The 25,691-nt window shown below is 39.0% G+C and overlaps 2 protein-coding genes across 2 annotated transcripts in view; both read right to left on the bottom strand.

Annotated features, from left to right (window-relative positions):
* LOC107598467 (putative RNA-binding protein Luc7-like 2) overlaps nt 1-7,250 on the bottom strand; it is a 7,844-nt gene extending 594 nt beyond the window's left edge. Inside the window, exons 1-5 of the mRNA XM_016289810.1 lie at nt 6,645-7,250; nt 5,264-5,358; nt 5,003-5,101; nt 4,816-4,926; nt 1,234-1,377 (exon numbers count right to left, since the gene is read on the bottom strand). Of these exons, the coding sequence (XP_016145296.1) occupies nt 1,234-1,377; nt 4,816-4,926; nt 5,003-5,101; nt 5,264-5,358; nt 6,645-6,705 (510 nt within the window). The 5' untranslated portion in view covers nt 6,706-7,250. The remainder of the gene's footprint in view (nt 1-1,233; nt 1,378-4,815; nt 4,927-5,002; nt 5,102-5,263; nt 5,359-6,644) is intronic.
* Nucleotides 7,251-12,670: 5,420 nt separating this feature from the next.
* On the bottom strand, nt 12,671-25,005 carry LOC107598470 (methylthioribose-1-phosphate isomerase-like). Its single transcript, XM_016289812.1, has 6 exons — nt 24,702-25,005; nt 20,178-20,407; nt 19,351-19,520; nt 17,914-18,090; nt 17,608-17,832; nt 12,671-13,386 (listed from the first exon to the last, which is right to left on the bottom strand). The coding sequence occupies exons 1-6, from the start codon at nt 24,831-24,833 to the stop codon at nt 13,253-13,255; spliced, it is 1,068 nt and encodes a 355-aa protein (XP_016145298.1). The 5' UTR covers nt 24,834-25,005; the 3' UTR covers nt 12,671-13,252.
* Nucleotides 25,006-25,691: the final 686 nt, after the last annotated feature.

Genomic DNA, 25,691 nt, shown 5'->3' with positions numbered 1-25,691 from the left:
AAAAACACATCTAATCGATTATCTGAGAATATCATAAACGACACACAGCACATGGAATATTTAACATACAGCCACATCTTCTTAGAGATCTGGAATATGTTTTTGGACCTAGTATGAACCCTTTGACTCGTGCCTATATAACTTAATATCCATTGTTATCTCACTGACCATTCATGTGCTATCATTTGACTTCAGTTTTAATTTGTTAACAAATCGGATTTGATGATGTATGTTTTCATATCTGTCTACACCGATGCTATTTAATGTAGATTTTTTTTGTATTGTTGTTATTGTAACCTGATAAATAAATAAAAAACAAAAACAAAAAATACCTAATCAAATTTTATTTGTGATTTAAGATCTAGAGCTAGAACTGAGGACCACAATGATATTTCCACCATGACCTCTGACCCCACACCGACCTCTGCCTCTTTCTTCAGGGTGCGTGTTTTCTCCATCTTCTCCAGCACCTGCTGCGCCTCCTCCACGTTCCCCTCACCGCCCAGCTGCTCCGCTCGCGCCAGCAGCTTCCCGATCTCCTCGTTCAGCTCGTGCACACGCTCCGCCTGCCAATCAGAGCACATCAAGATTATAGAGTCACAGCTGTAAAAACAGACAGATCCTGAGCAAAGGTCAGAGAGGGTGGCAAATGGGCATGAAAAATTACATTCTTTGTGGTTGAAAAAAAAAAACTAAAAAAAACCTTGAATAATGTTATACACTTATCTCAGGCAAAAGAACTAAAAGCTACCAAATGGCAAGATATTATGGAAGCCTGTTTCTGCCACTATTCTTACTTCTCACAATCATGAGTTCATACTAGATTACTGGATTACCATACTGGATTTTTCAGTCCCGCAAGATTCTGTCCCGTGCCTGCAGAAATATATCTGGTCCCGCCTGCGACATTCAAGTTTCGTCCCGCTCCCGCCCACAAAAAAAGTAATCTATATAGATTTTTTTTTTTTTTTAATTTACAAGAAATGGTTCTGTAACAGCTCCACAACATCCCAGCATAAACACTCTCGATAAAATATTTGTTATTTAGGCTAAGCATCAACATTCACAATCTGTAGATTTTTTTTGTATTGTTGTTATTGTAACCTGATAAATAAATAAAAAAACAAAAACAACAAAAAATACCTAATCAAATTTTATTTGTGATTTAAGATCTAGAGCTAGAACTGAGGACCACAATGATATTTCCACCATGACCTCTGACCCCACACCGACCTCTGCCTCTTTCTTCAGGGTGCGTGTTTTCTCCATCTTCTCCAGCACCTGCTGCGCCTCCTCCACGTTCCCCTCACCGCCCAGCTGCTCCGCTCGCGCCAGCAGCTTCCCGATCTCCTCGTTCAGCTCGTGCACACGCTCCGCCTGCCAATCAGAGCACATCAAGATTATAGAGTCACAGCTGTAAAAACAGACAGATCCTGAGCAAAGGTCAGAGAGGGTGGCAAATGGGCATGAAAAATTACATTCTTTGTGGTTGAAAAAAAAAAACTAAAAAAAACCTTGAATAATGTTATACACTTATCTCAGGCAAAAGAACTAAAAGCTACCAAATGGCAAGATATTATGGAAGCCTGTTTCTGCCACTATTCTTACTTCTCACAATCATGAGTTCATACTAGATTACTGGATTACCATACTGGATTTTTCAGTCCCGCAAGATTCTGTCCCGTGCCTGCAGAAATATATCTGGTCCCGCCTGCGACATTCAAGTTTCGTCCCGCTCCCGCCCACAAAAAAAGTAATCTATATAGATTTTTTTTTTTTTTTAATTTACAAGAAATGGTTCTGTAACAGCTCCACAACATCCCAGCATAAACACTCTCGATAAAATATTTGTTATTTAGGCTAAGCATCAACATTCACAATCACAAACCACTGTTATTTTTAACAGAAAAGCAAGCATGGGTTGCTGCGTGCATGGTTTGGCATGGCAGAATGCGAGCAGCGCTTCCTTTATTATCACTAAAAGCTGACATCTCAGTTAATCGCGATCTCATAAAGCTCTGTTATAACACAATAAATGTATGCACAATGAATCTTTCACAATCACCTCTGGTTGGCCATTGCGTTCCAGAAATCAACAGGTGAGTCAGTGATTGGCTACATTGCGCAACCCTTTATAAATAGAAACTATGCCTAGCTTGCGCATGTCAATCATTTTAATGTTAATATTAGTTGTTCTTTTTGTGCAACAGATCAATAACAATTTATATGTTTTAGACACTTTATGTTTAGATCATTTCTATTTTGCGGGAGTCCCGCAAATCATTTTATTCTCCCGCATACACACGAGTCTCTTTCCACCCGCACCCGCCCATCAAAAGTTGTCCCGCTCCGCACCCTGTTGCGTTGAGTCCCACGGTACTCCCGCGGGAGCGCAGGTCTCTAGTTCATACCTCAGAGTTTACATCTCACAACTCTGACTTTTGTCTTAGAATTCTGCGTTTACTCTCATAATTCAGATTTTTTCCCCCCAGAACTCAAAGAGTTTACACTTCACAATTCAGACTTATTTTCTCTGAATTCATGAATTCTGAACTCAAATCAAACTTTTTTTTGTTACATCTCGCAACTCACACTTTTTCCCCTTTTAGAATTCTGACTTATCTTGCAATTCAGACTTTTTCCTTAGAATTCTGTTTACATCTCACAATTTGGACTATGGTTCTCATAATTTGGAGGTTACACTTCACAATTCTGACTTTTCTCAGAACTCTATGCTTATATTCCACAATTAAGACATTTTTTTCCTCAGAATTCTACGTTTACATTTTAGCTTTAGACTTAGTTAAAACTTTGAAATATAAACTTAAAATTCTAAAAGAAAAACAGCAGAATTGTGAGCCGTTAACGAAAAATTGTGAGATATAAACTTATATCAAAACTGTGGAATTTTGCGATCATCCTTTTTATTCTGTGGTGGAAACAAGGTTCTGTAGGATATGGTCTCTTTAAAAAGAAAATAAATTGAGTGGTTTTCTTTTCTGTTTGCATGTACTTCCTATCGAAACAGGAAGTTGGAACAGGACACATTGAAGGGCCCATCCTCCTTTTTCTTCATAAAAAGTCAGTTTATATCAGAGCTGTGGACCATGACTCGCTAGTCGCTGGTCTGTGCACAAAAAGCAGGTGTGTGAAACTTCAATATGAAAATGATGTGCAAGTGAAATCTCGTGTTGCAGAGATCGTTCAGGGATTCCCCAGCGCAGATCGTCAGGTTTTACCTTGGCAGCCACTTCAGCGCTGATCTCTTCCTGCGTTTCAGCCAGCCGTTTTTTGGCCAGTTCGGTTCTTCGGTCACAGTCTGCGATGAAAGACTGCAGGTGCTCTGTGGCCTGAGGAGACGCGGCACGATCAGCCATTTATAAGCACATACAGTCAAATGCATGAATGTAAAGGGTTCATACGCACATCCAGCTCAAAGAAATACTCCTGCTGTTTAGATGCGATCTCATAATCTGCTCTCAAAGCGAGATCGTGAATCTTCACACACTCCCCCAGATCCATGCGCTGCACAACCACAAACACAACCGTTTAGAAAACTCAGGCAACCTCAAACCACTGTTATTTTTAACAGAAAAGCAAGCATGGGTTGCTGCGTGCATGGTTTGGCATGGCAGAATGCGAGCAGCGCTTCCTTTATTATCACTAAAAGCTGACATCTCAGTTAATCGCGATCTCATAAAGCTCTGTTATAACACAATAAATGTATGCACAATGAATCTTTCACAATCACCTCTGGTTGGCCATTGCGTTCCAGAAATCAACAGGTGAGTCAGTGATTGGCTACATTGCGCAACCCTTTATAAATAGAAACTATGCCTAGCTTGCGCATGTCAATCATTTTAATGTTAATATTAGTTGTTCTTTTTGTGCAACAGATCAATAACAATTTATATGTTTTAGACACTTTATGTTTAGATCATTTCTATTTTGCGGGAGTCCCGCAAATCATTTTATTCTCCCGCATACACACGAGTCTCTTTCCACCCGCACCCGCCCATCAAAAGTTGTCCCGCTCCGCACCCTGTTGCGTTGAGTCCCACGGTACTCCCGCGGGAGCGCAGGTCTCTAGTTCATACCTCAGAGTTTACATCTCACAACTCTGACTTTTGTCTTAGAATTCTGCGTTTACTCTCATAATTCAGATTTTTTCCCCCCAGAACTCAAAGAGTTTACACTTCACAATTCAGACTTATTTTCTCTGAATTCATGAATTCTGAACTCAAATCAAACTTTTTTTTGTTACATCTCGCAACTGACACTTTTTCCCCTTTTAGAATTCTGACTTATCTTGCAATTCAGACTTTTTCCTTAGAATTCTGTTTACATCTCACAATTTGGACTATGGTTCTCATAATTTGGAGGTTACACTTCACAATTCTGACTTTTCTCAGAACTCTATGCTTATATTCCACAATTAAGACATTTTTTTCCTCAGAATTCTACGTTTACATTTTAGCTTTAGACTTAGTTAAAACTTTGAAATATAAACTTAAAATTCTAATTCTGTAGGATATGGTCTCTTTAAAAAGAAAATAAATTGAGTGGTTTTCTTTTCTGTTTGCATGTACTTCCTATCGAAACAGGAAGTTGGAACAGGACACATTGAAGGGCCCATCCTCCTTTTTCTTCATAAAAAGTCAGTTTATATCAGAGCTGTGGACCATGACTCGCTAGTCGCTGGTCTGTGCACAAAAAGCAGGTGTGTGAAACTTCAATATGAAAATGATGTGCAAGTGAAATCTCGTGTTGCAGAGATCGTTCAGGGATTCCCCAGCGCAGATCGTCAGGTTTTACCTTGGCAGCCACTTCAGCGCTGATCTCTTCCTGCGTTTCAGCCAGCCGTTTTTTGGCCAGTTCGGTTCTTCGGTCACAGTCTGCGATGAAAGACTGCAGGTGCTCTGTGGCCTGAGGAGACGCGGCACGATCAGCCATTTATAAGCACATACAGTCAAATGCATGAATGTAAAGGGTTCATACGCACATCCAGCTCAAAGAAATACTCCTGCTGTTTAGATGCGATCTCATAATCTGCTCTCAAAGCGAGATCGTGAATCTTCACACACTCCCCCAGATCCATGCGCTGCACAACCACAAACACAACCGTTTAGAAAACTCAGGCAACCTTTCAATGTCAAATAATGCAACTGTGGCGAAGCATAAATACAGTCCTGCAATTATCAAACCGGTTTTAGATGAGTAAAGTCAACCCCACAGAGGCGAGGAACGATAATGAGACACTTACGGTTCCAGACAGTATGTCATGTGGACACGACTCCAGCAGATGACTCTTACACACCCGCTCGTCCGTGAACTTGATCCGCTGTCTCATCGTGTCTCCTGCGAGAAACCAGATCCACACATTATATGAGCATCAAAAATCATGATTCTCATCGTGTCAACCACACAACGAGACACGCCAATCAAATAAAAAACAAATCATGATTCTCAATAAAAAAAAACATGAGAATTATGACACTGATGATAAAACTACAATTTTGACATAACTGCATCAAAAATGAGACTAATGATTGTAAGAATTATGTAAGACAATTAATCATCATATTCATGGTTCTCATATCATCAATCAACATCAATGAATTTATGACATTTATAAAATAATCTCAGGCAAAGCCATAGGAGTTTATCAACTCAAGTCATGACATTTTTTAAATTCAATGAAAATTCATGAAAACACAGAAACCACACCAATCAAAAGACGTTTACAAATCATGTCATTAAAAAAAAGGGATAAAATTAATCCCATGCCAATGAAATCATGAAAATCAAACTTATGACACCATGTCCATCAAAATAGTTTTTATCAAATCATGCCAAAAAAGTAGAATAAGTCAAAATCGACAAAATATCAAATTATATATATATACAAAATCATGATTCTTATCAAGTCTTTCTTTTTAGAATTTTTCATAAATGAATAGGACTAATTGATCATTAACAATTTGATTCTCATCTAACAGACATTAAATCATAAAATGTATGATTTTCCATCAAATTCAGTCGATGAAATCATGAGAACTAATAATGATGTTTACCAAATTAAGTCAATCAAAAAAAAAAAAGAGCCATGACAACCAAATCATAAAAATCTAAATTATGTTGAATGTATTACATTTTGACAAATTCATGTCAAAAATTAAAACAATGAAATTCAACCAAATCATGTGACTTGTGATTCCTTTCATGGCAAATAAATCATAAAAATCACGAATCCCACGAAATAATTGACTGATATGAAATTATTCCAACCAAAGCCTAAGATTTATGATGTTTAATTATACCGACAGAGTGGTTAGAATCATGAAATGGACCAATCGAAAAGTGAGAACAGCACTAATAATAAAATTATGGCGACACAATCATTGGAAACATCAATCTGACGCGATTCCCGTCAATCAAATCACTCAATTCAGTGCTTTTAAACGATGCAACCAAATCACGAGAGCCATGAATCACATAAACCCGTGGCTTCTGAACAGGTCTGTCGAACAGATCAAGGGAGAACCAATATATAGAGTATAAAACAACAAATAAAGCAACGACGCTCTGACTGAGTCAAACGCATGGTTTACTTTCGATTCGCCGGGAATGAAAGAAACACTCACCATCTCTGCCAGTGCCCATGAGCTGGTCCAGCATGGCTCTCATCTGCGCCTGGGCCGACATCTTCACCTGCTCACCTGTCTAACGTTACACCTGTGAATATACCTGCCTGGTGCGTTAAACCCAGTGAGCTGAGCTGTTCAGCTAGCTCCTCACAGAGCAGGCCTCAAGCCCGGCGGCCGCCGAAAACAACACACCCGCCTCCTGTAACTCACTAACACGCTCTCTACTAACACCGCGCACACTTCTGACTTCCAGATGCTCCAGAAAGCGCAGTTTATCGCTGAAATGCCGCTGAAATCAGTCAATCATGAATCAGGGAGCTAGTGTGGAGCGTTAGCAGCAGCGGCTAACTCTTCCTCAATCCGCCATAAGCGCGCTTATTTATCAGTCCTCGCGCTGCTTTATCAATCCGCAGTTCAGTATTTTGTGTGGTGGTCCATATTCGCAAAACTTTGACAGTGTTTATTTGTTGTTGCTTTATTGTTTTATTTGTTTTTTTCCCTCTCGGAATGAGACTTCCGACCCGCTCGCGCTGCTCCCGCTTGGTTACGCGGCCTCGAGGAAGTGCTGCAGAGCTCGAGCGCTGATTGGCTGAAGGGCGGGTGACGTCATTACGTCGGGCCGTCGCGAGGTCATCAGAGTCTATGGTCTTTTTTTTTTTTTTTTTTAATACGTAACTCATAAAAACAAAAATGTGAAACTTTAACTGGAATGTCCCAAACGTTTTTCAGTTTTTTTTTTCATTGGCATAGTGCTGGGTAGATACTAATTGTAGTCCATTACCGATTCCAAATTACATGACAAAAATTGTAGTTACTATCGTAATCCATTACATTGCTACACATTTGAAGTAATATAATCTGACTACTTTTTGATTGCATTGCTTTTAACCTAAGTCGTTTATAACATTGAGTTAAATAAGATAATCTTGTACCATATCGATATAAAAATACCGTATCGACAAAAAATAGAAAAGAGAAAGCAAATTAGTTCCATTCGTTGTTATTAAAGATGAAAAAGGAATAAAAATAGGGAGATTCAATAAATTATGAATGATTTATTTCTGTTGTGTGAATATTATGTAATTACGTAATCAGTAAAAAAAAGTAACTGTTGTCTGATTACGATTATTTTAAAATCTAATATAATCTAATTACAAGTACTTAATCTGATTATGTAATCCAGATTACATGTTACTAGCCAGCACTGTATACACACACATACAGTTGAAGAATCTGCCAAATGTTATTTATTAGATTTAATTTTTTAAATAAAATTATTAAAATTATTTAGCCGTCCTGAAAACGATATTTTATGTAAAAGATGTTTACATATAGTCCACAACACAAAATAATAGCTGAATTTGAACAACGACCCCTTTCAAAATGTACATATGCTTGATTCGCAATACTGTGTTTAACTGCCCACTGTTCCTCAGAAAAATCCTCCAGGTCTTTGATTTTCCAGCATCTTTTTTATATTTGAACCTTTTCCAGCAGTGACTGTATGACTTTGAGATCCAACTTCACACTGACGACAACTGATGGACTCATACACAACTATTACAAAAGGTTAAAGCATTCACCGATGCTCCAGAAGGAACTTGATGCATTAAAGGGACAGTTCACCCAAAAATGAAAATGTGATGTTTATCTGCTTACCCCCGGGGCATCCAAGATGTAGGTGACTTTGTTTCTTCAGTAGAACACGTATGATGATTTTTAACTCCAGCCATTGCAGTCTGTCAGTCGTATAATGCATGGCAATGGTAACAAAATCTATGAGAGTAAAAAAAACATGCAGACAAATCCAAATTAAACCCTGCGGCTCGTGACGACACATTGATGTCCTAAGACACGAAACTATCGGTTTGTGCGAGAAACCAAACAGTATTTATATAATTTTTTACCTCTAATAGACCACTATGTCCAACTGTCTTTGGGCGAGCGCACTGCATCCGGTGCGTGAGGTGTGTACGCGCTCTGGCGTAGTTTCCACAAGCGCCGGAAGTGATCTCTTGCACGTATACGTCACTCATTGTTTACACAGTGCACAAACATTGTAGGTATGATGGCTAATCAAAATGGTATTTACTTGCGCTAATCCGGATTGTTCAAACCGACTTAAAACTAAAAGATTACGTTCTCTCACGCGAACTCATTCGGGAGTGGTGACTTTCCTCGTATTCCCAACTTCTGAGCCTGCTCGCCTGAAGTTATGGTTGATTGCTCTTCGGCTGGATATCAACACACCCATTAACGTAAACTATGCCAGAGCGCGTACACACCTCACGCACCGGATGCCGTGCGCGCACTCAAAGACAGTTGGACATAGTGGTGTATTAGAGGTAAAAAATGATATAAATACTGTTCGGTTTCTGGCACAAACCGATCGTTTAGTGTCTTAGGACATCAATGTGTCGTCACGAGCCGCAGGGTTTAATTTGGATTTGTCTGTGCATGTTTATTTTACTCTCATAGATTTTGTTACCATTGCATTGCATTATACGACTGATAATGGCTGGACTTAAAAATCATCAAATGTGTTCTACTGAAGAAACAAAGTCACCTACATCTTAGATGCCCTGGGGGTAAGCAGATAAACATCACATTTTCATTTTTGGGTGAACTATCCCTTTAAGAGCTGGGCAGTGAAAACATTTTGAATTTGAAGATGTAAATTATATTTATTTTGGCCCACAAAGACATAATAAGTGCAAGTATGAAGGGCAGTACTAAATGAAAAATATGATATTTAAACAAAATAATCATCCGGTTCAAAAGTTTAGTATCTTGACAACGGAAACTTTTGGTTTTAACTGTTAACTTTAGGACTCAGGGGAACCGGAAAGTTCTGAACGATACATGTTTTAATAGTACAATCAAATTTGAAAAGAGAAAGGACTATTTGATTACTCATGAGATGACTGCTTTGATATTGGGTCTCCTTGTTAGCATCTCACTGGTCAATAATTACACAAGAAACGACCACAAACACAACAGTATTGGTTCTCTCTGTTTATTGTTCTGATGTGTAACAGACATCTCTTAATTTATGTACGTTGTATATTATATTCATATGTATAAAAAAACATCCAGTGTAATAGTTTTTTCTCCAACTACTTCCACAGAATACAAAATCAAACCCAGCTGTGATGATCAATTAGAAGAACGAGAACAAACAGAAACACAAAGAGGTCCTCTCAGACGGACATCCGTCCACCGTCACGCTTCCCACTGATCACAGTCACCAAAGACACAGTCACATTGTCGTTTTGGCACCAGAGTTTCCTCTCATCTCACTAAATCACATTTGGAAAACATACGAGCTCATTTATTAGACTACCACAGCTAACTGCTTGATTCACAGTTTCTACAAGAGCCAGGCCGTGCATGTCAAGCGCTCCAAAGCTTTGAGTCTTTAAATGATCTAAACGGGAGGAATTTCATTGCTTATACTGTAGATTTAGCCTCTGGTTGTCGAGTGGCGTGCCCCGTCTATAGAGGGCCTCTCAAACAGCAGTTTCATCACCAATACTCACAATTCATGGATATACAATGTATAGATATACATAAAACAAATCATCAGCTCACACAGTTTAAGTAAATATAAAAATGAAAAATAATCGATGTGATGTAAAAACTAAACTTTGTACCTACAAATTGCACTACAAATCCACACGGATGACCTCGAGTTATGCTACATTTGTCTTTATAATGAATCCTTCCATATTTCCCATTCATAGTCTTCAAATAATCAACGATAATAAATTGGCAAAAAAATAAAACAAATTTTGTTTTGAGCTGTATTATGTGAGAATTTGGATAAAAAAAATTAGACTAACACATTTACAGCTGCTCTTAAGTGTATCGATGCTACATTTTTCGATTTAAACAGATGAAACCGTAAAAATAAATGCGCATTCAATGCCGTGTGATCCAAAGTTATCTAAATAGACCATAAGGCACGTTCACACCAAGAACAATAACTATGAAGCGCACACTCGTCTGCCGCTTTAAATTCGCAGGATTGATTCTGATTGGCTGTCAATGTTTTTAATCATTCATCAGCTGGAGAAAAATCGTTTTGAAAGTGATTGCAACGATATCGTTTCTCTGTGCCTTTATCGTTATAGTTGTGGTGTGAACTATGCTATTCTTTAATATTGAGAACGATTTTCTCACGATATTGAGAGCTATATCTTTATAGTTATCGTTCTTAAGGCTCGTTCACACCAAGCACGATAACTACAAAGATAACGATAAAGATATGGTTCTAAAAATCGTTCTAAATATTAAAGAATAGCTGAGTCCACACCACAACTATAACGATACAGAGGAACGATATCGTTGTGATCACTTTCAAAACTATTTTTCTCCAGCTGATGAACGATAAAAACATTGACAGCCAATCAGAATCCATCCTGCTGTAACGAGCTCGAGAATTTAAAGCGACAGACGCATGTGCGCTTAGAATAAACAGACGATATCGTTTGCTGGTGTGGACGCTAATATCGTTATCTTTATCGTTCTTGGTGTGAACGGGGCTTTAGTGTGGACAGGCCTTTAATCAGGATAGACGCCATTTTGAATTTAACGCGGATTAAAAATGAGGCTGTACTGTCGTGGCACACACGGTATAAAGGTCGTCATTTTTCGTCAACTCTCAGCCTTCAAGGCTGTTTTATGCAGTTTTCGTCTTCTGAGAGTTTTATTCATAAAGACGTTTCATTAGCTATGCTTTCAAACAACAGTTCAATCCATTGAACGCGCTGTAATTCTGTCCAGCCTCATTTTAATTTCTGTCAGAAATTAAATATGACGTTACCCTGACTAAGGTTTATTAATGTGACACTGATTCTCCGACCGTGAAAAACTGGACTATGATAAAAATCATACATTGTTATTTGAAATGATTTCAGAAAGCCGTTAGTAGCGACACCGTTCTCAGAGGTGGGCGTGGCTCCGTCTCATTCAGCCAATCAGACATCAGTGGGCGGGGTGTTTTTGCTGGTCTCGTAAGGCAGTGAGGATCTCGCGCCTCGTTACATTCGGTATCACGGAGCGCAAGCCCGGACCAACTCGTGACGCTGATCCCCGATCGTGTGTGATCGTGTGAATAAATACAATACAGAACTATGATAAAAAATAGAGTGGAAGTACTAGAGGAGTCTGGGATCTCTTCTGAGGTATTGTCTAACATCTAGCTCCATAGCACCATTTTTCCACACCTTGATCAAATACATCTGCCTAAATTATCACAGGTTTAACTCCAGCATCTGTGGTTGTACGTGAAAATAATTTGGATTTGTACCACATTTTGCCGGTCCATAGAGCTCGAGATAAACCTGAAACCTTGACGTTCAAATCACTGACCGGTAATTGTTCGTTTTAGGTAGACTGACTATTCTGGTCTAAATGACTTTGTTCTAACATACTGTATTTACTCAAATAAGGCTAAAGATCATCTGCATATGAATGCTCATACTCTCTATTTGTTTTATTTGCTCGATTGCAGGCTTCAAATCTCTCTTAATGTTAATGTTAATATAACATTTTGATTTTGTTACATGAGACAGTTTATTCAGCTGGCACGGCCTGTACAAGGACTGGCACTCAGATCGGCATAAATCGTGTATATGTAGAATAAAGAACAGCCCTTATCTAAAATGGGCTTATATTAACATATATCTATTATTATAGTTAATAAACAGTCGGACCTGTAAGGGAAAGTCTCATGAAAACACTTCACCTCAAAACCAAAATAAATTGCATTACATTTTCCATTAAGTTTTGCAAAAACATTTGAGGATCATAAAGACACTTAAAGGGATAGTTCACCCAAAAATGAAAATTCTGTCATTTTTAAAATATCTTTATTAGGATTCTCATTACTGTAATATAGTATTATCTTTTACAATATTACAGTAATACAACACAATATTGTGTAATATTATACAATATTTTAAATCTAAAATTTAGTTAAATAGAATTTTTTTTCTGTATTACATTACTGAGAACATGGGGGGATTTAAAAAATATTTAAGTGTCATTAAAATCACAACGCAACATCTTTCTTAATAGTTCTAAAATAGGCTTTGTTTACTTTCTAAAAAATGTAATTTCTTACTTTTCCATTTGATTTTGGGGTGAAATACGACCCGGACAGTTTTCATGAGGTTCCCCCTTAAAGGACATCAGTTGACCCGTATTCATCGTATGACTTTTATTTTGAAATACTCTGAAAGTTCTACACTGTTTACCACCTCTGTGAAACACTTCCTGTTAAAAGCTGGAGCTGAGCCAGATAGAGGGGAAGAAATGAGTGGAAAAAGGAACAAGACATGAGATGACGTGACATGAGCTGTACACACAGAGAGAAGGAGAATGTACTTGTGTGTGTGTGTGTGTGTTTGTGTGTGTGTTTACAAGCATCCCTGGGTTGTACAAGTGTGTGTCACATGGTGTTATTCCACGTCGTAAGTGTTGAATTGAATCGAACGTGCCTAGTATACCTTGTTTACACCTCGGTGCCGACGCTTGTGTGTGTGTAAGTAAAGGTGCAACTTCCACTGCAGTGAGGTGAAAACATGAGGCGGGCGAGTGCCCTACAGAGCCGTGAGTCTCCCCGTCAGAGCGGCCTGCAGTTCAGACGGCAGGAACACGCCGAGCTCGGTGATGATGCCGCCCGTGATCAGCTGGTGAGGAGTGACGTCAAACGCCGGGTTCCACACATCGATCCCTGCAACACAACCCACAGAACGATCATATTTAATATTAATACTTTGAATTAGATTTGATTGTGAGATTTTCTGTGTGCACTTTGAATTTATTTATGTTTTAGGAGTTTTTTTGTCATTTTTATTAGTTTTAGTTTTTCTTCTAGTAATTAAAGCAATAAGCCCCATGAAGCCGTGGTTTACAGTGAATTTATAACAGCTAAGGGACGTTGTTCGCGTCATGCCTAAAACCCCCTTAGCTGTTATAGATTCACTGTAAACCACGGCTTCACGGGGCTTATTGCTTTTATAAAACGGTTATTCCATATACGTAGTAAGGTTTCACAGAATAAAACAGAGCAAATAAAGTGTAATGATATTAATAAAAACAGTATTCTTCCACCAAACAATGTAGTTCCTCAGAAACAGTTGTGGTTCCAACAAAGTGGATGCCGAGAAACACACAGAAGTAAACAAAGGTGTGTGTTTGTACAGTAATTTACAACAGCTTCGAACGCGGCTCAGCCAATCAGAATCAAGGACCGTAACTATCTGTTTTATAAATGGCTATATGTGACCCTGGACCACAAAACCAGACATTTCTGAGACATTTCACAATTTCTGACTAAATAAGCTTTCCACTGATGTATGGTTTGTTAGGATAGGACAATATTTGGCCGAGATACAACTATTTGAAAATCTGGAATCTGAGGGTGCAACAAAATGTAAATATTGAGAAAATCATCTTTAAAGTTGTCCAAATGAAGTTCTTAGCAATGCATATTACTAATCAAAAATTAAGTTTTTATATATTTACGGAAGGAAATTTACAAAATATCTTCATGGAACATGATCTTTACTTAATATCCTAATGATTTTTGGCATAAAAGAAAAATCTATAATTGTGACCCATACAATGTATTGTTGGCTATTGCTACAAATATCCCCCAGCGACTTAAGCCTGCTTTTGTGCTGCAGGGTCACATATGAGGTTTATTAATTTTTATTTAATAGTTTTAGTTTATTTGAAGTTATTTCAGTATTTAAAATTCACTTAATACTAATTAGCAATGTGTAAACTACCACTTTTCATAATCGACTAGTCAGTGTTATGGATTGATATTTTGGACAGAAGTGACAGTTTAAAGTTAAAATGCATTAAAGGGCACCTATTATACAAAATTAACTTTTACATGTTGTTTGAACATAAATGTGTGTTGGCAGTGTGTGTACACAACCACCATATAATGATAAAAATCCTCCCACTGCTTTTTTAAAATCCCCATAAATCATAAGCAGTGTTTTAGAACAAGCCGTTCTCCAAATCCGTAAAATGTGATGTCACATTTGACAAGCTCCGCCCACGATTGTTGACGGACACTGCCGTATTAGCAGAGACCCGCCCTGAGTGAGCCGCACACAATTTGCCATGTTTATCTTCACGCTAGAGCATTTAAAAGCAGCATTCAAGTAAGAAATATCTTAAAGCTATAGATATTTTGGGGTCATATTATCAGCATAGACAGCAGTAGCTACGGTATATTACACTGCTGTCCCTTAATACACAGATCTAATATAGACATGCGATTTCTATCCCAGCTGTTCACCTTCACAGACATAACCTCATGTGTGTATTTAACAAACTTGTATTTGACAGTTTAAGCGCAATAAGACATGAAAGAGTTTAGTACTCACATGCTGTGACAGCTGTGTCGGTGCGTTCACTTCAGTTGTGTGCGCTCAGGAAACCGTATATCAGAAGTTTAAACTAATGTGGGTTAAAACGCATGATTTCAGCGCGATAGACATGATAATCCAAGCCAAATAGATGTTTTTTATCAGATAATCTGAGGAACGAGCTGTAAAGGCACAGCCCAGTTTTGGAAAAGGGGGTGGGGAGCAGCAGCAGCTCATTTGCATTTAAAGAGACATGCACGAAAACAGCGCGTTCCTGCTTCCACTCAAAATAGGCATTTTCAAAATGATATAATAAATGATCTGCGGGGGTATTTTGAGCTGAAACTTCACATTCTGGGGACACCTGAGACTTATATTTCATCTTTTAAAAAGGAGCATAATAGGTGCCCTTTAATGATGGATTTGTTTCTTACAAACTTGCAGTTTATTGCTTCACAAGACATTAACTGATGGGCTGGAGTGGTGTGGATTACTTGTGGATTACTGTGATGTTTTTATCAGCTGTTTGGACTCTCATTCTGACGGCACCCATTCACTGCAGAGGATCCAATGCTGACCAATGCTACATTTCTCCAAAGACAGCAATTTAGCTCATATAATTCATGCTGTTTCTCTTCAGATATAACAGACGTGTAACAGTTCCAGTAAGATAACAAGTTAATTTGCTGAGATGAATTGATTGGGATGCTGATCTGGGACCAGCGTTCCCGGCTCAATCTCCCGGTCTTGTCTGTTGTGAGGCAGTCTTCATGAGAGTAGTGCAGTAATCTGTCTCTCCCCTCGAGACGCCGGCAGCTATTAAACGCTGCAGCTTTAATTAATCTGATGATTCTGACTCTCTCTCTCTCTCTCTTCTGTTTTCACATGTGCGGAGGATCATTCCTCCCTCATATCAGAACCGTTTAATTAAAAGCAGCTCCGCTCTGTTTCAAAGCTCACTTAAACCCTGCGCTCACACACTCACACTAATCAGCTTTTTCTGCTTTTCTCACCCCTTCTTCAACAACAACAAAAAAACCCTGCTGCTTTGAACATTAAAAAAAAACGCAAATAGCCATTTACTATACATGAACACAATAGCAATAGCACATTTAATACACTTACACCCTCATTCAAAAGTTTAGCACTGGTAAGATGTTCTCTTCTGCTCACCAAGGCTGCATTTATTTAATGAAAAATACAGTAAAACTGTAATATTGTGAAATATTATTACAAGTTGAATCCACTGTTTTCAATGTTAATATATGTTAAAATTTAATTTATTATTACAAAATACAGTAATATTGTGAAATACTACAATTTAAAAAATGTGTTTTGCATGTTATTATATTGTAAAATGTAATTTATTCCTGTGATGTAAACTGAATTTATCATCTTTACTCCAGTCTTGTGTCACATGATCCTTCAGAAATCACTCTAATATGCCGATTTACTGCTCAAGAAACATTTCTGATTATTATCAATGTTGAAAACAGTTGTGTCGCTTCATATGTTTGTGGAAACAGTGATATATTTTTCTTTTCTCTATTCTTTGATGAATAGAAAGTTCAAAAGAATAGCATTTATTTGAAAACATCATAAATGTCTTCACGGTCACTTGAAAAATCATACCAACCCTAAACCTCTGAATGCGTGTATATTTATTTATTTTTTTACGCCTTTTCTACGACAGTAGAGAGCTGACAGGAAAGCACTGGGAGGAGAGAAGGGAGCAGGATCGGCGCACTAACCACAAGGCTATGGGCGCCGACGTATATTTATTTAAAAAATATATTTAAAGGAAGCATGCTGAACTTCACAAAAAAATCCCAAGAGAATTAATTTGTTTAAATGTTTTATCTCTGCATTTTATATTTGCATCTGACTGACATGTAAAATGTCCAATCACAGTTTTTTTGTGTGTGTGTGACTTTAAAGGCAGGTAAAAAGTGGAATATATGAATTAATTTTTGTTTTCGTTATTAAGTTATTAAAGAATTGCTAATAAGTGTCGAAAATGAAACTTTAATCATCTTTCTATGCAGAATCTTCGCAAACTAAAGGCAAATTCAGTGATTTCTTTTTATTGCAGTATATCAACAGGTAAAATGGTGTTAGTTTAGTTTTAGTTATATACTATTATACTTTTTATTAAAGGGGTCATATAATGCGATTTCAAGTTTTCCTTTCTCTTTGGAGTGTTACAAGCTGATTGTGGTTGAATTATTGTTATTTTTATATTTGTAGTTTTCTTTTTAATTAGATTCTAATACTCAGTAACTTTGTTCTTTAATTAGTTTTTTTTTAAATATTACTAATTAGGTTTAATTGATTTTATTTCAGTTTTAATTTAGCTTTTATTTATTTCCAGTCTGTAATTTTAGTGCTTCAAATTAAAAACTTGACAAAAAAATTTGAAATGTTGCATGTTGTTTTTCATCTGCGTAATATTTATTAATTTTTTATTTATTTCAATAGTTCTAATTTTAAAACTAGAGTGCTTTGGATCTAAATTTGTGCCATTGTTTGTGTGAAATATATTAATTGGCAGTGTCCACTTGACTTACCGGGAGCGGCTACAGGAACTCCATTGATGCTGGTGAGCTCCTCCGCTGGACGCTCCTCGATCACGATGTCTCGTCCGCTCTCCAGACTCAGGTCGCAGGACGTGCTGGGCGCCGCCACGTAAAACGGTACCCCGTGATGCTTAGCCGCGATGGCCAGCTGATACGTGCCCACTTTGTTGGCCGTGTCGCCGTTGGCAACAACCCTGTCCGCTCCGACGACGACAGCTGTGTGTGCACAGGAACATTAACATCTGACACACCTGACACAGTCACGACACTCAAGCGAATGCACTCCACATGCGTCACCTGTGATGCCCTTCTCCCTCATGGCGAGCGCCGCCATGCTGTCTGTGATGAGGGTGGCCGGGAACCCCTCCGCCACGGACTCGTACGCCGTCAGCCGGGCGCCCTGGTTGTAGGGCCGGGTCTCTGTGCAGTACAGACGCTTCAAGCGGCTCAGCGCATGCAGCGACCGCACCACTCCTGCATGGATCAGTTACAGTCGTTATCAGAGTTGCTCATCAAGGATGAGTCCACTTTCCTGATTATTTAACTCACCCCCATGTCCAAGCTGTTCATGTCTTTAGGTGCGTCCCAAATCGCGTACTTATGCACTATTCTATGACGTTTTGTAGTATAAATAGTGCGAGTAGTGCGTTCACACTGAAAATTCCAAAAAGAAAAAGTGCACTTTAAATACCCGGATGATGCACTTAAATGACCGAAAAAACGAAGTGTGGAATGTTGGACACTTCATGCACTCAACTGTCGCAGCTTTAAATACCTACCGAAGGGGGAGGGGCTATCAGACTCCGATTATGAATGACAAAATAACCTTATATAATTCATACTACACATGGTTGAGCACATAGTGCATAAGTACATAGTGTATGAGTGCATAGTGCGTCATTTGGGACGCAGCTTTTCTCTCTACAGTAGAAGGTTTTTGAGGAAAACATTCCAGGATTTTTCTCCATATAGTGGACTTCAACGGTGGCCAACGATTTCAAGGTCCAGAATACAGTTTCAGTGCTGCTTCAAGCTCGAGCAAGCCAAGCTTTTGTGGTTAAAAAGTGTATAAATATGATTCTTTTTTTTTAGAAAATGACAGATCGTTTAGCTAGATAAGACCTCAAAGCCCCGTTCACACCAAGCACGGTAACTATAAAGATAAAGATAACGATAAAGATATAGTTCTACAAATCGTTCTCAATATTAAAGAATAGCAGAGTCCACACCACAACTATAACGATAAAGACAAAGAAAAACGATATCGTTGGAATCGCTTTCAAAACGATTTTTCTCCAGCTGATGAAGGATAAAACACTGACAGCCAATCAGAATCCATCCTGCTGTAACGAGCTCGAGAATTTAAAGCGGTAGACGAGCGTGCGCTTAGAATAAACAGATGATATCGTTTGCTGGTGTGGACATTAATATTGTTATCTTTATAGTTATCGTTCTTGGTGTAAACGGGGCTTTATTCCTCGGCTGATATCCCTTTTGAAGCTGCACTGAAACTGCATTTTAGACATTGAAATCGTTGGCCACCATTGAAGTCCACTATATGGAGAAAAATCCTGGAATGTTTTCCTCAAAAAACGTAATTTCTTTGCGACTGAAGAGAGAAAGACATGAACATCTTGGATGACATGGGGGTGAGTAAATGATCAGGAACTTTTTATCGTGGAATTGTGGACTTATCCTTTAATTTCTGCAGTGATGCCAAGCACGCGGACTTACCGAGAGCCGTGCCGTATCCCGCGGTGGCCAGGCTGCCGGTGTTACAGTGTGTGAGGATGGTGACCGAGTCTCGCGGGACGCCTGACAGGATATGCTGCGCGCCGTAGTTGCCGATTTTTTTGTTGTCGTTCACGTCTCGCTCCAACATCTCCTCAATCCAGCCAATCACGCTGCAGAGGGGCGTGGCCAAAAGACAGGCACGTTAGAGGTGTAATCAATGCAGCACTTCATATTTAGGCTGTTGTGATCATTTGTTTTAATTTTTGCTGAAAATGAAGTGTCGTTAAATATAATTGCATTTAATGATTTAAACTTATCTCTCACAGTGAATATCTGATAAACATTTATACACGGTAAATTTGGAAACATACAATAACCAGCGTACTTCCTTCAAGGCTCTTTAAACAGATACTGCACAAAGTAGAAAGGTGTGTAGATCATTTTAAATATTTTAAAGACTACTTTAAAAATGAAAAAATAAAAACCATTAAAATATTTATTTAAACAAAATATTTCTATTATTTCTTTTTAATATTTCGAAATCAAATCCATTCCGCTCTAAAATCTGCTCACCGTAATGAAAAACGAGATTAAAAAAAATACTACTTTAAAAAAATTATAATAAAACAATTAAAAAATTCAATCGAGCGGACGTCAGGTGGCACAGCGAGTCCCTGATGAAGCACACAAGGTCGTTGCCCCCCATGCCCGCCCGCAGCTCCACCGCCAGGCTCAGGCAGCCCACGATGGCGATGGCGGGAGCTCCGCGCACCTGCAGGGTGAAGGGTCACAGGGTCACATGAGAAGCGAATAGCGCTTCTCATCACCAGGAGCTTGATTTCACACGCCCGGTGTTCTTCTCCATGCTTTCGTTCTCTGTGAACTCCATGAGCTCGCGGGCGGCTCGGCCCATGTTGACCGCCGTGGGTCGAGCGGACGTCAGGTGGCACAGCGAGTCCCTGATGAAGCACACAAGGTCGTTGCCCCCCATGCCCGCCCGCAGCTCCACCGCCAGGCTCAGGCAGCCCACGATGGCGATGGCGGGAGCTCCGCGCACCTGCAGGGTGAAGGGTCACAGGGTCACATGAGAAGCGAATAGCGCTTCTCATCACCAGGAGCTTGATTTCACACGCCTGCTACACTCACAAATCATCCATGTCAGTCGGCTTTCACAATGTGAACACTTCCAGTCAGCTCTAACAACTGAGATAAAAGTTGTGCGCTGAAGCCAAAATGCTGTTTGCAAACCCATTTTACATTCAAAATGTTAAATATTCCCAGGAAATCCAATGGGATAAATGCACAAAAGTACCACTCATTGCATTTAGTGAACCTTTTAAAGGAAAACGACATTTCCATTTAAGAGTTTCAGTGAAATTATGGAGTCATCCAGAGTAATCACAGTTCAGAGATTATGAGAAGTTATGGCAAGTATGATGTCAACCGTTCTTTAGAACTCGGAATTCTGCCATTATGGTTACAATGAACAATTATGACATCATTCTGAAAGTTCTAAGAGCTAATTAAATAACTATGACGTCATAATGACTTAAAGGGGAAAAAAGGAGAATTGTGTCATCATTTACTCGCCCTCAAGTTGTTGAGTTTCATCTTCTCCTGAGCACAGAAGATGATATTCTGAAGAATGTTGCTGACCGAAGAGTTGACGGTAGCCAAATGACTTCCACAGAATGGAAAAAAAAAGGCATGGAGGTCACTGGCTACTGACAACTCTTCGGTTACCAACATTCTTCTATTTTTGACTAAATCTTATGCGTTCAACAGAAGAAAGAAACTCATACAGGTTTGGAATGAAGACAATATTTATTTTTAGATGAACTATCCCTTTAATAATCGTATCGGAATCGGAATATCTGACATTCATAATGTCTCTTTATAAACGCAAACTGTGTGTCCTGTGTTTCAAGAGAGCAACCCTACATTTGTGTTGTGTTTTACTTTCCTTCTTTTATATTGATTCATTCATAATCATTTATCACTTAATCATTTTATTATTCCATTTAATCATTTTAAAGCCATTTATATACTCATTCCATTGATTAGTCATTTATATTACATGATTGTTTTTGATATTTTTGCCATTGTTGTTTAGTCTTATGATGTGTGGTTGGATGTTTGTCTTCATTAGTAAGAGATAGGAGAATGCTTTACTTTCAGGGTTTTTGAAGGTCACGGGACGTTGTTGTGAAGCAGTAATTTTCCAGATTTGTGCTGGTCACAACTAAGATTATTCAATAAACTGCTCCTTTTTATCATCACCACTTCATCTCCTACTTCTGCTCTTCTCTGGCTTTCCTCAGTCAACTTGTTGGCTGATAGAAGACTGTTAATACAGTTCTGGGTTCCAGACAAAACACTGGTTTTGGGTATTAGACAGTTTTGCTGGCTAACTGTTCTGTTACAAGACATCTTCTGACAGGATCTGGTATTTCTGGCATGGAAGCATCATGCTCTATATTACACGGGCCACTCGTGATGAACCATCAAAGAAATTTTTTTCCTTGGACAAATGCAGAGTAAAGAGAGACTGGTGTAGGACTGCTCGTGAGTGAGTGTCATTTCCCGTCCATTAGTAAAGGTCTCATGACAGTGACAGCGGCTGGCACAGGACCAAAGCCCCTGAATCCCCGATTGATCAATAATTCATGCCAGATATTTGCAGTAAGGACTATTAATGAAGCACCGACACGGCTGCCGGAAAACTATCGCCCCAACACATTAATTATGCACTACGTTAATCAAGACTGGAACAGCTGGAGAAAGAAAACCCGAGGTTTGCGAAACACCTTTATGATGTCACAACATGTGTACGCAAGCACACGTACATCTCGGAGACGTCTATTTGATGTCTGCACTTACATCTGCAATACGTCTATAGGACGTTTCCTATCAGATGTCAAATAGACGTTTTTTAGATGTCTTTAAGATGTTTATGATTTAAGCCCTATTCGGACGGGACTAGCGTTAGAGAAAAGGACTTTGCGATTTTAACCCCGTTTGAATCTTCCACGTCTGTGTTTTTCTCACACAAGCTCTGTAATAATTCCAGAGCAAATGACCTACTGTTTTTCGGCAAACTCAGTGATCCTCTGAGAAAGCTAATCCCGTCCGAAAGACGAATGTCTGAGATTGCCGACAATATTTTTCCCACATCGTGTTTCCTTGTGTGTTTTGGCCAACGTGAACTACCGTAGATGCTCTTACCGCGCGCATTTTTGATACGTGTGCCTCCCAGCAAAAAATAAATAAAATAAAATCAAGAGCAAGATCGCGTAAACTGTTAAGACTGGCTTGTAATATCAGCGTCAGGAACAGCCAGCTATTACAGAACGTTGCCCTAACCTTAATACACGATTGACTTCTTTAGGAACATTACTTTTAAGTTTTTACAAGCATAAACTAACACTCCCAAATATTTAAGGAAATAACTTGTTTACCCAAGCGGCCGTGTGCATAATTAACTCATTTAATCCCACCGGTCACAATAGTGCCCGTAAAGAAGGTTTTCATTTATAAAGCTCTAAAAATATTACTGACTGTTGTTTTAGTGCATTTTCAGCAAATATGGAAAAAATAAAGGGTCTCAATTAAATATGTGCCGTGTCACATGTTTAGTGCAAATAGTCACATGACCAGAGCAGTTTACTTCCTGTTTGCACCATGAGAAGATGATGATGGTTGCAGCAAAGCTCCAAAACAAAAGGCTAGTAAAGTATGTTAACAAAGATATGACAAAGATTTTTGGTATGCATTATCTTTAATGTGTCTAGTATTAATATATGAATTCACATATATTCAGTTTTGTTGAGTGTGGACATAGAATGAGTAAACATCTTGATGGTCACAATAGTGACCGGTGGGATAATAACTATTTGTGACCCTGCCTGGAGCACAAAAGCAGTCATAAGCAGCACATGTATATTTGTAGCAATAACCAAAAATACATAGAATGGGTCAAAATTATCGATTTTTCTTTGATGTCAAAAATCATTAGAATATTAAAGTAAAGATCGTGTTCCATGAAGATATTTTGTAAATTTCCTACCGTATCAAAACTTAATTTTTTGATTAGTAACATGCATAGCAAAGAACTTGGACGATTCTCAATATTTAGATTTTTTTTGCACCCTCAGATTCCAGATTTTCAAATAGTTGTATCTCGGCCAAATATTGTCCTGTCATAACAAACCATGCATCAATGGAAATCTGATTTATTCTGCTTGTATAAATCTCAATTTAAAAAAAATAGACCCTTATGACTGGTTTTGTGGTCCAGGGTCATATTTTTTTATCTTAGTATACGTATTCAGTGTTGTATAAGGGTTTAAATGTATAATACTAACCACAGTGATGAAACAGTTTAAAACGGGTTAATATCAGGGCTGAGATATATAAGAATTTTGATGACTGCAGAAATAGTTTAATTTCAGTATAGCCTACACATTATCCCACCGGTCACAATATTGACCAACCATAAAACGCACACTTTCCCCCAAAATAATTATTGATTGTTTCAAGGGGTTACTAATGACACATCATTTTGATACTTTCATGCCTGAGAAAAATGTGGGATTAAATGGGTTAAGACGCAAGCGTGCATTATTTAAAACTACACCACATAAAGCAGCGCAGGGACGTTATGTCAAGCGCAGGTTATGCAGATCATACATGCACACGAGTGCACAAAGAAAAAGGGCAAGCCCGTGCTCCGATCCGACACAAAGGAGCGCCACCTTATTCTGCTTGTATAAATCTCAATTTAAAAAAAATAGACCCTTATGACTGGTTTTGTGGCCCAGGGTCATATTTTTTTATCTTAGTATACGTATTCAGTGTTGTATAAGGGTTTAAATGTATAATACTAACCACAGTGATGAAACAGTTTAAAACGGGTTAATATCAGGGCTGAGATATATAAGAATTTTGATGACTGCAGAAATAGTTTAATTTCTGTATAGCCTACACATTATCCCACCGGTCACAATATTGACCAACCATAAAACGCACACTTTCCCCCAAAATAATTATTGATTGTTTCAAGGGGTTACTAATGACACATCATTTTGATACTTTCATGCCTGAGAAAAATGTGGGATTAAATGGGTTAAGACGCAAGCGTGCATTATTTAAAACTACACCACATAAAGCAGCGCAGGGACGTTATGTCAAGCGCAGGTTATGCAGATCATACATGCACACGAGTGCACAAAGAAAAAGGGCAAGCCCGTGCTCCGATCCGACACAAAGGAGCGCCACCGGCTTTGAGATGTCCGGAGGTGCGCGAGCGAAACCGGGAAGAGGATCCGTCGACCGGGCCTGCAGTAGCCTACCTTCATGCTCTTGATGGCCTCATATCCGTCCCGCACCGAGCGGATCTCGTCGTACACGGTCTCGTGCGGCAGCAGCAGCTGGTTGAGGATCTGCAGAGAACCGGGCCGGTACCGGATCGCCTCCAGCGTCATGACCCGTATGAGATGCGGCTGAACGTATTCCGGGAGCGCTGGCGCCGATGTGTGACGGGTTCCGTCGGTCCGCTTCGCGTTAAAAGCGCTGCGATTCGTGAATCATGAACCACAAGGTGTGGGCGTCCGCACGGATCGAGGGGGAGAAGCGCACCGATCACGGAACCGCGTGTTCGCTCTGTCAGGAAGCCCCGCCCCTTGACCACGCCCACTCCTGTCAGTCATCCCGCGGAGGCGCGTGAGACGTTCAGATGAAGCCTTTATTATTCGTATAACTACGGCGAAGCAACAATAAAGCGATTCAGACTATTCTTAGCGAGTGAATGGAGGGATCCAATGAAGAGCAGATGTCTGAGACTCGGAACGAGGACACGTAAGATCATGTTTCTATGGAGGAATCGATAAAAACGCACACGCAGGCGCTATTGTTCATTTTTTAATAAGCCACGACGTCTTCAGGGACTTTAATTCGAAGGAATGGTTCTCACCAAAATGAGAATTCTGCCATTTACTCATCTTAATAGTCGCAAACGGTGTTTGTTCTTAAAAAATAAATAAATAAACACCCACAGCTCAGTTTACATTGAAAGTGGATAGGGACTAGGTCTGACAATGATGCCAAAAACACGAGGGATTTTAATTAAAAAAGGTATGTTTCTTCCTCAAATGAAAATTCTGTCGTAATCACCTTCGAACCACTGATCTAATATTAGAGAACATTATATATAGCTCTTTCTCCTGTGTAGCACAAAACTAGAGTTTTTAAAACTTTAAAGGGGTCATATGATGTTGCTAAAAATAACATTTTGTGTGTTTGGTGTAATGAAATGTTCATGCGGTTTAAGGTAAAAAAAAAAA

The sequence above is a fragment of the Sinocyclocheilus grahami genome, unplaced genomic scaffold (assembly GCF_001515645.1).
Source record: "Sinocyclocheilus grahami isolate Dianchi unplaced genomic scaffold, SAMN03320097.WGS_v1.1 scaffold252.1, whole genome shotgun sequence".
NCBI lineage: Eukaryota > Metazoa > Chordata > Actinopteri > Cypriniformes > Cyprinidae > Sinocyclocheilus > Sinocyclocheilus grahami.
This window is presented reverse-complemented; position numbering and strand designations above follow the sequence as displayed.